General features: G+C 33.7%; 1 protein-coding gene across 1 annotated transcript in view; it reads left to right on the top strand.

Moving 5' to 3' along the window:
- The window catches only part of LOC107041761, a 55,155-nt gene extending 40,339 nt beyond the window's left edge, over positions 1 to 14,816 (top strand). The window contains exons 7-11 of the mRNA XM_029126378.1: positions 2,966 to 3,034; positions 4,836 to 4,861; positions 11,404 to 12,009; positions 13,771 to 13,881; positions 14,502 to 14,816. Coding sequence (XP_028982211.1) covers positions 2,966 to 3,034; positions 4,836 to 4,861; positions 11,404 to 12,009; positions 13,771 to 13,881; positions 14,502 to 14,738 — 1,049 coding nt within the window. The 3' untranslated portion in view covers positions 14,739 to 14,816. The remainder of the gene's footprint in view (positions 1 to 2,965; positions 3,035 to 4,835; positions 4,862 to 11,403; positions 12,010 to 13,770; positions 13,882 to 14,501) is intronic.
- Positions 14,817 to 14,887: the final 71 nt, after the last annotated feature.

Below are 14,887 nucleotides of genomic sequence, written 5' to 3'. Positions count from 1 at the left end.
TTTTTTTTTGCACTAATTGCACCAGGGCCTCCAATTTTTGAGTTACAAAAGATTTTTTTTTTTTTTAATTTTCGTGAAAATGTGTGGAACAACAATTACGAGCCAGTTTTTTGAAATTCGACTCTTACACAGCTGATTTCGGTTTTTTCCATATTAAAAACTTCACTATTTGTGTAAAAAAATACAAAGAAAGCAAATTTAGCCATGTAAGAGGCGAATTAAAAAAAACTAGCTCGTAATTGTTATTCTACATATTTTTCCGAAAATTTTGAAAAAAAAAATCCTTTGTAGCTCAAAAATTGGAGGCTCTGGACTGTTTTTGGCATTTTAAGCGTTTTCGGGCAAACGAACAATAAAAAAATTTTTTTTTGCACTAATTATTCGTTTTCATATCTATATAATCGATCTTCAGCGTATGAAAAGTCTCACTCCAATAACCCACGACTTTTAAAACTCATAGTAGTCTCTCCTTAAAACAACCAAAATTTCTAAAAATGAATAGTAAAATTATTAATTTTGCCTGAAGTTTTGTCATTTCTGGATATAAATTGAATGTAAAATATTAGATGTTATCAGACATTCAAGGGAAAATTTGATCATCAGTTTGTATTTTCAACCGGAAATTCCGTCGACTCCCAAACGCGACGATTTTCAAATCTCCGCACGTCAAGCTCCACAAATACTTCCGATAAACATGAAAATACGAAAATTAAGAGGAGAAAAAAATACTGTTAGAGCCCCTGGAATCGACGTTGGGAAGTCGACAGATGAATAGAAACTTTCATTGATCTCCACAATTGGACTTCCAAGCTCACTCCCGAGTGTTTCCACCGGACTCAGGGGAACTGACGTAGCAAAAACCGCTGAATCTCGTATGCGTCGTGAGATAAATATAGTGGCTGACGTTTAAAACGAGACTCGCCTAGTTCTTGAGAACTAGTCCTCGTTCTATGTTTGTGTTAGTGTTATGCGGGTCCGGAGCAGACGGTTTATCTCACGAGACGCTTCCCATACCTGTACTAATACCGGGAGTGGAGAGATAATGAAAATAAAAAGAAACGCGAGATTTTTCATTTGAAAATTGAACATTAACTCTTGGTCACATGATTTCCTTCATTTTATTAAATTGAATGAGATTTCTTTTTAACTAATTTTATCAGATTTTTAACTTAGTTGAATGTCATCGTCACCATTATTCTTATTATCCCTTTCTTCTATACAACTGATTGTCTTTTTTAAAGTTCTATCTCTCCCCTCAGAATTTCGATAAAATGTTAATAGACAAATTTTATTTGCACACATTTGAATGAATTTGATACGTCACATTTGAGGAAACCATCAGAAAGCTCACTTTCAGGGAAATTCATGAAAAATTCGAAATGATCAACACTCATTATAAAAATCAAATCAACCAATATGGCTATCGTAATCACCTTTAAGTTCGACTTAAAGTAGCTCTACCCTTCGGACGGGCTACGCTGTACTTTTGGATATTTTCAGTTTTTAAATTTTTCAACTAAATTACATAGAAAAAATTTGAAAAAATGCATACCCAGTTAGTATTATCTAAATTAAATTTCGCAAAATATTGATATTTTTTTCAAACATTTCCCTCTTATAAATAAATAATAAAACTTGTTTGCAAAAGGGTGGATTATTTTTTATGAGGTGTCAAAAAAATTCTTGATTTTTTCACATCTAATGAAAGAAAATTCAGATTTTAATCTTTGATTACAATGGAAATGTTCATTTTCACATAAGACGCTGGGTTAAATCCTGATTTTTTAATATTTCTTCTTTGAAAAACCAAAACGATAATTAAATTGAAAAAAAAATTAGAATTCCAAATCTAATCGAGTTTTCTGCAATTTATTTTGCAGTTTTCAATAATCTTTGAATTTACCGTAAGAGTAGAGCTACTTCAATTGCGCTAAAGCAAATATTTTAAGCTGCGATTGAATTCATTTGAAGCAAACATTTTCAAACATTTCCCTCTTATAAATAAATAATAAAACTTGTTTGCAAAAGGGTGGATTATTTTTTATGAGGTGTCAAAAAAATTCTTGATTTTTTCACATCTAATGAAAGAAAATTCAGATTTTAATCTTTGATTACAATGGAAATGTTCATTTTCACATAAGACGTTGGGTTAAATCCTGATTTTTTAATATTTCTTCTTTGAAAAACCAAAACGATAATTAAATTGATGAAAAAATTAGAATTCCAAATCTAATCGAGTTTTCTGCAATTTATTTTGCAGTTTTCAATAATCTTTGAATTTACCGTAAGAGTAGAGCTACTTCAATTGCGCTAAAGCAAATATTTTAAGCTGCGATTGAATTCATTTGAAGCAAACATTTTCAAACATTTCCCTCTTATAAATAAATAATAAAACTTGTTTGCAAAAGGGTGGATTATTTTTTATGAGGTGTCAAAAAAATTCTTGATTTTTTCACATCTAATGAAAGAAAATTCAGATTTTAATCTTTGATTACAATGGAAATGTTCATTTTCACATAAGACGCTGGGTTAAATCCTGATTTTTTAATATTTCTTCTTTGAAAAACCAAAACGATAATTAAATTGATAAAAAAAATTAGAATTCCAAATCTAATCGAGTTTTCTGCAATTTATTTTGCAGTTTTCAATAACCTTTGAATTTACCGTAAGGGTAGAGCTACTTTAATTGCGCTAAAACGAATATTTTAAGCTGCGATTAAATTCACTTGAAGCATGATATTCAAAGATATCCCCGCAATTCTGATTTTCAAAAAATACAAAATTTTTGAAATTTTTTAAATAAATCAAAATAACGATTACTGCTATGAAAACATGTCTATTAAAAATCTATTAAAAATAATACATATAAATCACTAGCCAATAATGCGCGCCCCTGTTCTAGTCCCTCAAAAAATGTCTAAAACCAACTCTTGTCTCTAATTCCACAATTAAATTGTCGTTCCAGGAGAGGAGAATAACACATCAACGAGCTACGGTGTTGATCTCGCCGACGAGATCAAGATCAGTGGAAGAAGTACATCTCGCAAGCTCCAGATGCATCATCACTCACACACGTAGCCTAGTTTATCTCCTTGTGAAATTTCTAGCGCAAAACCTGCGAAAATTTGATTCTCAAACACTCGAAACCCCGTGCGAATTAAATTCTCACAATTTTTCCCACAATTTCGAGTGTCGAGTCAATATTTTCCAGGCCCTTAGCCGGTTAAAACCATAAAAACGTAGTTAGCGCGATTTTTTGAGTCACGTTATTTATTTTTGACTTGTGGTGGACTCTTGGCGGATCGGCCAATCATTTCTAAGTCGACCTTCGTGCATTTGGTCGGTAGTATTACACAAAGTATTAAAAATTTTCAAGAATCTTGACTAGCGCGGTTTCGATAAAGGGCATAAATGTTTATTTTATTCGTTATTGCCGGGGCTTTCAAATAATTACTTGCGGTTTTATTTTTTGTTTAATTTTCTTTTTCGATCCTCCTCGTACCTTCAATCAGCCGTGCGCCAGTAGTTGTACCATCGTCGTACTTAATTTATTTCTAGGTGGTAATACGATTGATGCAGGTTTCAATGCATCACGATTTTTTTTTCTTGAAAATTTATTTTTCAATCTGTGATTAGAGAAAATTTCAATTTTAATGATTATTCTAATTATTTTAATCATTTTAATTTTGTAGATTCATTAAATATGTTTAAATTATTGAATTAATTATTGAAAGTTGATGGTTAATGACTTAGAATATTTTTCTGATAATTTTTTTTGTGGAGAGAGAATTGTGAGGATATCTTGAAAAAAAAATTAATTTCGATTTTTTTTTCACTGGTATCTTTCTGATGAAACACTCTGGTTCTCAGCCCATTTAGCCCCATTGATTTCTAAAGTACATTTTTACATGGAAAACACGGTTTTTCCAACGTCTCCAGTGGCATAGTCGGGGCAAAATGGGCCTCGAATTGTAGTTATGTAGCAGAAATTTTTCCCGGCTATCTAAAATATTTTCAAAATTTAATTTAATCACAGAAAGAGGAATGTTTATGGAATGATAAATAAAGCCAAGGGAATCTGTTTAGTTCGTTGAATTATAAATATAAATTATGGTTAGTAAAAAATAAAATTGAACTGCCCAGTCCCTTGGCACTCGGCACTCACAGTGACTAATAAAAATTGAATGAATATATATATTCTATATTTAATTTAAAAAATGCTTACTGCATGTCGCTTGCTTTGACTCGGAACGAGTGGGACGAATAGGCAAATTGTTTATTAATGTTTTTTTTTACAATGAATTTCGTCGCCAAATGTTCAAAATAATTAGACCAAATATGTAGCTGTAATTTAGAGTCGTTGGTCTAGGTTGAGATTATATTCGATTCAATTCGATGAAAATTATTATTAGTGATATAGAAATGAGGTGCGAGGGGGCGAGGGGCTACTCACTCCTGAAATCATGACACATGCGGGGTAAAATGGACACTCAAAGAATTTGGGAAATAAAATTTTGGTGTGGATGTGTCTGGGTTTTCATTAGGGGGGGCATTTAGGGGAGAAAAGTCCTTATGGTTCCTTATCGGCAGTGGCGCCACCTATCGTAATTCTAGATCATTCTAGATTTTTCTAGCAAATTTCAAATTTTTCTAGAAAAGTTTAGATTTTTTTAAGAAATTCGAGAAAATTCTCCAGTTTTTTTAGAAATAAATCACAATTTTAAGAGACTTAGCGCTGGAAATTTTAATGGACTTAGCTCCTAGAAAATTCGGGATTTTTCTAAATGAGTTTTGATTTTTTTAGAAAATGCGAGAAAATTCTCTGGTTTTTTTAGACATAAATTACAATTTTGCGGGATCCGTGAGTTGGTTATTATTGCACGAAATAGATAAAATTTGTAGAGGATCCGTGTTAAAATTCGCAAGGGTTTGTATGTGACTATTTCGTTGTGAATGAAAATGTTGAATGTTGATTTAGGAATTTTGGTTTTATATAACAATTCAATCGTATCGTGATTATAAAAAACGTATTATCATGACGAGACCGTGCGAAATGAAAAACTGATATTCAGTGAAGGACAGGGAAGACAACAGACATATCCACGTAAAATTACGGCTGTGTCAAAGATACAGCCAGCCGCAGATTTTTTTTCAAAATTCAGATTTTTTGAAATTGTTTCATTGGACAATCTGGACACCTGATAAATTTCTATAGGATGGACTAAAGTGGACGCTCAAAAAATTCTCAATAATCGAATTTTGAAAAATTGCTTCTTGGTAAAGCCCACAACCAAAAAATTACTCAAGAGTGGGGTAAAATGGACAACCGAAAAAGTTGATTCTATTCAAAAGTCAAATAAAATTGTCAACATGCATTTTCCAACAGAATTGTGGGGGTATCTTTTTATAGAGGGAAACTAGAGTTGGAGGAAATATTAACAAATAAACTTCAACTCTATTAAATTTTACATTGAAGTTCGAAGTACAGAGTAGCTTTGATTCATTCTATTTTTCTTTTTTTCCCATCCAGAAAATCAAGCAACAAAACGTGGAAAATTTAAGCCGGGGAAATTCTATAGAAAATATCTCAATCGAATAAGTTATATAGAAAAATGGAATCCTATTGACTTTTTTCAAAGAAAGTTCAATAGAAATCCAATAGAATTTTCTAACGAATTCGCTAGGTTTTTCGCTTAAATTTTTTGATCCGTGCTAGATTGAAAATTTCTCAATTTCGTTTTTATCTAATGGAGTACTAAAAAAATTATTGAAAAACGTTTGGGGCGTTTCGTATTTGTACCCCACGTGAGAATCGAGGGCTGAAATCAATTCTCAACCAATGAAATAATTTAAAAAAAGAATAATTAATTAAAAAATAATTAATATTATTTATTAATTTGAATAATTTAAAGTCAACGAAATCGTCTAGATAAAATTGCAAAAATTATTAATTAATCTTAATTAATTAAGTAAAAAAATAATTAATATTATTTATTAATTTGAATAATTTAAAGTCAACGAAATCGTCTAGATAAAATTGCAAAAATTATTAATTAATCTTAATTAATTAAGTAAAAAAATAATTAATATTATTTATTAATTTGAATAATTTAAAGTCAACGAAATCGTCTAGATAAAATAGTAAAAATCATAGTCAAAAATCATGACGTCATTCAATCCTGGAGTGAGGAACCCCTCAACGGGGGATAAACGACCGTCACACGTGGACCACGTAAAAGGTGCTACAGAAATTATAACACAAATTTGGATAAAAAAAATTCTGACTTTTCAGATTTCAATTTTGGAAAGGAAATTCTCTCTGAGATATTCAATTGTAACTCCAATTTTAACGAAATGACAGTAGATTACATGTAATACCCAGTCTCTTAACATATCCTGTACCAGTTTTTCGAATCTTGAGTGTATTAGTGTCTATAAGCATGAATAGATGTATTCTGTATTTCAAAAAAAATATTTGAGGATTGTCAATTGAGGGATTGAACTCTCAAAATCTATCTCAACAGCTAGCAGTCAAAATTCTCCGCACAAAAAAAAATTTGACAGAAATGCCTGCGAAATTTTCTAGAAAATTCTCATGGGTCTGTATTAAAAATTCCTTTTTACCCGCACCTGCGCGTTTTTCTCAATAGAAAATTTTTTTTTCTCAGTGTACTACATCAAGTTTTTAAATCATCATCAACAAATACACAAAACTACCGTCAATGACCTAGTTTTCGGTCACCAAGGACCTGTTTCCGCACATATAAAACGGCATAACTTTATTTCTATTGAAAACAAAATTGTTTGCGGGTTTTGTTTGCTGTCACTGGCAAATTCGAAGGACTTCATATTGAATTATGGAGCCCCGCCGACAATTAGACGACGTTACAGCTAATCTTTGAATTGACAAGCCTAAAAAATCCAACAATAATAAATCGACGAGTAAAAAGGCGCAAAGTTGAATCGTATATTCAATGTAAAAGAAAGGAAGATAATTATCTGATAGAATTTAAAAAATCGAGTAGATACCTCTATAGTTCCTGTACGATACGAGATAGAAATTTTAATATAAATTATTCTAGTAACTATTTATGGCTATCATAACGACGAGGACATTGTATTTACTCGAGAGACGAGAGATTTCGAATGAGAAAAAGTAAGAAAAGAGAGATTAAAAACTTGAAAAAATGTACGTAATGCATGAAAAATTGCAAGATCGGTATACCAGACCATTTTACGTACATATTCATTATGAGACAATAAAAAATATTCATTATGAAACAAGGCCAGAGGGCTCGTTGCAGTCAAGATTGATTAAGGATTAATTTATAATGAGAAATTATACAATAATGGAAATTATATGAATATTTTGGGCTTGAATAATCGGCCTTGCGGCCACGTGAGACTTTCCCCACGGAAAAATATGTATAATATAGGCCAATTTAATATATTCTTCGAATATATATAAGACTAGGAGGCTGCGCATCCTGCTCGCTCCACTCTTCAACCCCCATAGGGGACCCCTATATCACCCTCCTAATCCTTGTTCTGACTCTTGTGACCTTTAATCTCACCCTCGTGACCCTCATTCTGACCCTTATTATACACCTAACCCATGTGACCTTTAATCTGACCCTTACGACCCTGAATCTGACCCTTGTGACCCTCAATCTTATCCTCGTAAACCTTATTTTGACCCTTGTAACCCTTAATTTGACCGTTGTGACCCTTATTCTGACACTCATAACCATAATTCTGAACTTGTGACTCTTACTCTGACCCTTATGGCCCTTATGACCACCATTTTCACCCTTGGGACGTTTAATGTGACTCTCGTGTCCCTTATTCTGACCCTTATGACCCTTATTCTGACCCTCACGACCCTTAATATTATCCTCGTAACCCTTATTTTTCCCTCATGACCCTTATTCTGACCCTTGTGACCCTTAATTGTGGAGTCTTAATTTCGAGTACCAAATTTTTATCACCAGAAATCCATTTTAATTTTTATAATATATAGAGATGTATATAAAATATGAATTTATATACGTTTCATTTATATTATAAAAATTCTATAAAATATCAATTAAAAATTTACATATTTATAAATTTATATAAATATAAAAGAAACGGATATAAATTTATATTTTATATAATTTTTATACATAAATCACGCCAATTCCATGTATAAAATATATAATTTTCAGAATATACATTTTTCCGTATGGGTTTGAGGAAAAAATTATAAACAAATTCTAGTCATAAATCAGCCAACGTTTCGATCCATTTGCGGATCCTCGTCATGATCCTGTCGTAAACATCCAGGTGTCAACATATCAATTTCCCTAGTCTAGACTGACTAGACTTTTTTTATGATTTCTTTATCAAAGTCTTACGTGACCGCACGACCGATTATTTGAATATAAAATACAATAATACGGTCGACAACAACTGACATTGTATGAATGTAATTGGACAAATGATTCGATAATTATTTCGATTGTTCATCGACGAAAAACTGAACGAAATGTGAATTTATTAGGTACCTATTGGTAGCGTTTGATAACCCCGTGAAAAATATGAAATGAAAGAAGAATCACGTTCTAGGCATTAACGCTTTATCTAGTTGATAAAAATTATCCGAAACTACATTAAAGACTGTGGAACATTCTAGGTGTATAAATGTTTAAATAAATTATTAATAATGTCACCTCGATTTGGGGTTTTTTTATTACCTCAAGGTATTTTTCGTTTCTTCGTGGGAGGTTTCAATATCATTAATAATAGGGGAGGGTGGGGTAAAACGGACACTTTAGACTTTTTTAATTATTTATAACTCAGAAACAAATTGATCAATTGAGCTCTGTTTAGGCTCGTCACAAAGGGAAAGAATTGTTCTTTGTATTGAAGAAAAAAAATATTAAATTTTATCAACATTTCAACCCCTCATTAACATTTTTTAAAAAGTCAAAAGTGTCCGTTTTACCCTAACCTATTAATGTGGACTTTGCTCACAACTATTTTTTCGATTAAAAATCGAATTCTTTTGCATGTTAAAAATAAAAAAAAAAATTAGAAGAAAAGACTCACCAGAATTTCGTCGACTGTCAGTCTATAGTTATCCCTGCACACGTATGAAGAAACCATCAGAAAGCTCGCTTTCAGGGAAATTCATGAAAAATTCAAAATTTTCAACAATCATCATGAAACTCAAATCAACCAATATAGCCATCACAATCATTTTTTAACTGCGACTTAATGGTATTGAAACAAAAATTTTAAGCAGTGATTGAATTTATTTGAAGCATAATATTCAAAGATATCCCGGAATTCTGATTTTCAAAAAATAGAAATTTTTTGCAAATTTGAAAATAAATAAAAATAATGATTATTGCGATCGTCTTCATCTTCGAAATCGGTCAAAAGGGCCTCCAAACAAACTTTCTAAGCCATCATTCAATAAAATCAAAACATTTTTCCTAGTTATCAAGGGACAACAGATTTCCGAAAAAATTCGGAAATTAAAAAAACGATGAAAATTGAAATCGTTGAATTAAATTTTAATTAATGACGATTGATGGGACTCAGCCATACCTAGACTTGAAAAAAATCTTCAATTCCGTGCATTCATTAGCGAACAATTGAAGAAAAACTTCGTGACAACGTACACACACGCACACACACGCACGGACGAGGTCTAAAAATTGCATTTTTGGGCTTTTTAGATCCTACCGGGTCGATACAACACAAATAAACCTAAACTTAAGTTTGAACGACTACAAAGCTTCCATGCGGAAGCAAAAAATGATGAAAACATGATGTTTAACGGCAGAACAACAAAAACTCGTGCCGTCGTGCCGCGCAAGTTCGACCGCTCGCTCGCGCCATCTGACGTGAAATCGTGCAACACGCTGCGGTAATCACCTGAGAGCTGTCTAATGCTTTCGGCATGTCACAAACAACCGGAATTAGTCAGTAACAAGTTTTTTAGGGTGTGAAACCATTGTTTAGTGAGTTAATAACATGAGTTTCAACGTTTTTCTTGTTGTTGTGGTGTGTTTTGTCACGAAAATTCAACCCTGGCAGGTGAGATGAGCCATTTACTCTGTCTTACTGTGAACGACGGGTTAGGAATTTTATTTACATCGAACTGGTCATAACAAAGATCAATAAACAATGTTACGAAATTTTCAATTTCATGTTTTTGTATTGAAAATTTTCCATTTTTAAGACAAAAACATCTTTTGGAATTTTGTCCTTTTTACATTTAGCTCACTCAGTGTCTCTTTAGTAGAAAATAACTACACTAAGAGAAAAATCGACATAATATCACAAAAATCATTTCTTGAGTGAAAAACATCGCGTACATATTTGATCAATTTATGGTAGGTTTCAGACAATAAATCGGCCGACAATAAATCAGACAATAAATAAGGAGCAAGTTACTAAATGAAAAGGTGATGTCTTTTTTCGAAGTGAGATAATATTCCTTAAAAGACAAGAATAGTTTGACAGAAGGAAAAGAAGATATTTCGAACTCAAAGCGATTGAGCGTAAGCGACGGTTATATTTTTTTAATATCTGGAGGTTTTCCTCTGCATAAACTCTCTATTCATTCAATATGGAAGTCTCTAATTCATGATTCACTCAAAATCGAAGCTTTTAATATTTTTAGTCATTTTCTCATCTTCTGACACGAAAAAACCGATTTCTTGTGGCAAGAAATTCTCACTTTATCATGAAATGTTCATATTTAAATCATGAATACTTCACCGAAATCTGACATTGTCTGACACATTATCCGGAATGAATTAGGGATCGAGAATAATAAGACTCCCCTTTCGCCCCCCGTGATCTACACAAGAAACCCCTTAAGGGTGCCAAGTGAATTTGAAAAAAGATTCAAAAAAAATTTTTTCTTTCCCTCCATCATTGGAGAAATATGTATTCATCCATCCGACGAAATTTCAAACCCGCAACCGGAACTAGACATCGAGAAAATAAATGCGGAAAATCCTCTATTTCGCGTGACGAACCTCGAGAAAGCATGGGATCAAATGGGTACGACGGGTTGAAATATCTCTCTTATTCACCCCGGTACCCCATTGTTTTTTGTCGCCATCACATTGAACACATCATTCCCCATATCTTCAAATTTTTTCAAATTTTTCTTGAGTTCCTAGGAGGTTGAAACGTTCAATTTAATCAAAACTCCATAAGAGGCCGTGTATAAGACTGATTTTGTTTATTTACTTTCTCGATATCCATAAGTTCTAAATTTTAAAATTGTCACCGATGTTCACCATCTGTCTAATACTATTAATTAAAAAAATTATAACTTCGTTGGTGAATGTCAATTTTCAAGGTCATCGCCAAATTCACTTGGCACCCTTAAATTCCCAGATACCAGAAAACTTCAGTAAAACCAGTCACTCGAACAACTGGGCAGTTCTAGTCGACACGTCTCGCTTCTGGTTCAACTATCGCCACGTGGCCAATGTCCTATCAATCTACCGCTCCGTCAAACGTCTGGGAATCCCCGACTCCCAGATAATCCTCATGATCGCCGACGATATGGCCTGCAATCCCAGGAACCCGCGTCCAGCGACTGTCTTCAACAACATCAAGCAACACATCAATGTCTACGGAGACGATGTCGAGGTGGATTACAGGGGCTACGAGGTGACGGTCGAGAATTTCGTCAGATTGTTGACGGGAAGACTGCCCCCTGAGACGCCCCGGTCCAAAAAACTCCTCACTGACGAGGGCTCAAACATCCTTATTTACCTGACTGGTCACGGGGGCAATGGATTCCTCAAATTCCAAGACTCTGAGGAGATCACCAGTCAGGATCTCAGTGATGCTCTCGAGCAGATGTGGCAGAAGCGACGTTACCATGAGATTTTATTCGTCGTCGATACTTGCCAGGCTAGCTCCATGTACGAAAAATTCTACTCGCCGAATATTTTGGCTGTGGCGTCGAGTCAAGTGGGGGAGGATTCACTTTCCGTGAGTTTGAAAATTTAAAATCGTCAGTTTATGAAAACTTTGACGTGGATACGTCTGTTTTCATTATGGGGGGGCTTTTGGGGAAAAAGTCCTTATGGTTCCTTATCGGCGGTGGCGCCATCTATCGGAATTCTAGAACATTCCAGATTTTTCTAGAAAAGTCAGATTTTTGTAGAAGATTCGAGAAAATTCTCCAGTTTTTTTTAGAAATAAATGGCAATTTTGAGAAACTAGGCAATCATGCGCAATGTCGCGTGCGACCACCTTCAAGTGAGCGCTGTAAATAGAGATGCAAACCCGGCTGTGTGGCGCACTTGGTAGCAGCATGAGATTCACAACCTCAAGCTCCCAGGTTCGAGCCCCGGCCGGGCCAAAATTCCACAGCAATTTTTATCACAATTTTCCACATAATATTCAACTGAAAATTCAACACAATTTTCAAACCGAATATTCCACGGAATTTTCAACTGAAAAATCCACTCCACATTCAACATTCCCTGGCTGAAGGCCCTCGGGTGATGGCCGCGTTGGCAAGTTAACCCTTGCAACGAAAAACCGGTCAAATTTGAAATTTTTTAGAGATGCAAATGCGTCATATGACGGTCATGTGACCTTGTCAAGAAAAATGACGGTCATTTTTCATCTATATAGATGAAACTTTATTTTTTTCTCGGTCAATTTTCAGTTGAATTCCTTTTGTATTGGCCTAATCCGCATTTTGAAATGGAAATCACGTTTTTTCCCATCCATATAGATGAAACTATTTTGTTTTATTCATGACCGTCACAAATTGGAAATTAGTTATGACCGTCATTATACAACTATATAGATAGTTTGACAACAATTTGGTTACAAATGATTTGTGACAATCATTTGTAGTTGGAAAATTTGTGCGTCACATGACCGTCACAAAGCCGTAATTTTTTGGTCATATGACGCGATCTAAAAAATTACGGTCATTTTGCATCTCTAGCTGTAAAGCACAATAATGTCCTCGTAGTCATGGAAATCATTGATTGATCCATCAACCAATGGCAAGGCGAATAAAAAGTTAACAATCAAAACAATTATTCATTGTCAATCAACTTTATGAAAAAGGAAAATTCGAGAAAATTCTCCAGTTTTTTTCAGAAATAAATGGCAATTTTGAGAAACTAGGTAATCATGTGCGCTGTCGTGCGTGACCACCTTCAAATGAGCGCTGTAACGTACAATAATATCCTCGTAGTCATGGAAATCATTGATTGATCCATCAACCAATGGCAAGGCGAATAAAAAGTTACCAATCAAAACAATCATTCATTGTTAATCAACTTTATGAAAAAGGACATAGCGCTGGTCCCCAATATGCCGATACTTGGTTATTATTGGACGAAATAGATAAAATTTGTGGATAAAATTCGTGTTAAAATTCGCAAGGGTGTTTGTGTATATGTGACGATTTCGTTGTGAATAAAATATGTTCAACGTTTGTTTAGGGATTTTGTTTATATATATCAATTCAATCGTATCGTGATTATAAAAACCGTCTTATCATGACAAGACGGTGCGAAATCCCTGTGTTCTCCTATATGAGTACAATTAAATGAGTTCTCATATAAGACTTATGATGTTCAGTGCAGGAAGGGGACGGCGTATCCACGTAAAATTACGACTGTATCAAAGACACAGCCACCCGCATATTTTTTCGTATTGAATATCACTGACAACAATTTTATATTTTCCCTTTGAATAATTCTGTTATAATTCATTCATTACCAGCATCATGTGGATCCAAACATCGGAGTGTATATAATCGATCGTTACACCTTCTATGCGCTAGAATTCCTCGAGACAGTCGAGCCATCAGGGACCAAAACGCTCAACGAATTTGTAAGTATTCAACGGAGTTGCGCCAGTCTCTGTCAACTAATTCAGTAGCGAAGTGGTGAAACGGTTTAAGTCGTCTTATCTCCCAGTTGAGTTTTTGAGGAATATTTCCGAATCTAAGAGAGGTAGAGAAATTTTTGTAATTACATTTGTTGTAGCTCTCAATCGGCTCTACAAAACCGATTATAACAAAAATTTTGCTATCTCGCTTAGATTTCGAGATATTCATTGAAAACTGGTCAATAGTCGAAATTGACTCGTATTGTTTTACCACTTTGCTACTGAATTAGTTATATTCTATTTAATTTATATCAAATCAATTGTAGTAAATGAAAAACAATTTTGAAATATTTACCGGTACATTTGAACGATAGTTGGTCAACAAAATTATTTAATAAACCAAAGATTTATACAACGTTAAGGCCCGGGTGTACTATCTTTCGAATGTTATCTCGATGTTTTTTTTCATCTTTCGTCATCTGAAATTGTCAATTAAGTCCTGCATCATGCGTAAGTTTTGAAAAATTAGGAATGAATAATCAAAAAAAGTTGAAAAAAAGTTGACGATTGGGTTTTAATTCACAATTGGACTTCTAATAACGGATTGAATCTTTACTTTCCAGTTGAAAGTATGTCCGCAATCAGCCTGCCTGTCCAAAGTGGGTGTTCGCACAGATCTCTTCAAAAGAGACACGAGAAAAGTTCCAGTGACCGATTTTTTCGGCTCTCTACGCCCAGTGGAATTGACAAACAGTATTATTCATCTCACTCCTGTGAATAAGAGTCGAACTGAAATCCCAGAGGTCGAGAAGAAGTTGTTCTATGCGCCACAATTTCCCGATACTTCCATATATACATAAGTAAATAAACATTTCCTAGATACAATACATGTGTAATCTTAAAATCACTCAATATGATTCAATTTAATTGAAAATTAATGGAACGTTTTCTGCAGAGTTGGTTTACCGAAAGTTGATTTCAATTTCAATTTGTTTCATCACCCAATTGA

The sequence above is a fragment of the Diachasma alloeum genome, unplaced genomic scaffold, assembly GCF_001412515.2.
Source record: "Diachasma alloeum isolate Michigan unplaced genomic scaffold, Dall2.0 Dall_scaffold_00379, whole genome shotgun sequence".
Lineage (NCBI taxonomy): Eukaryota > Metazoa > Arthropoda > Insecta > Hymenoptera > Braconidae > Diachasma > Diachasma alloeum.
This window is presented reverse-complemented; position numbering and strand designations above follow the sequence as displayed.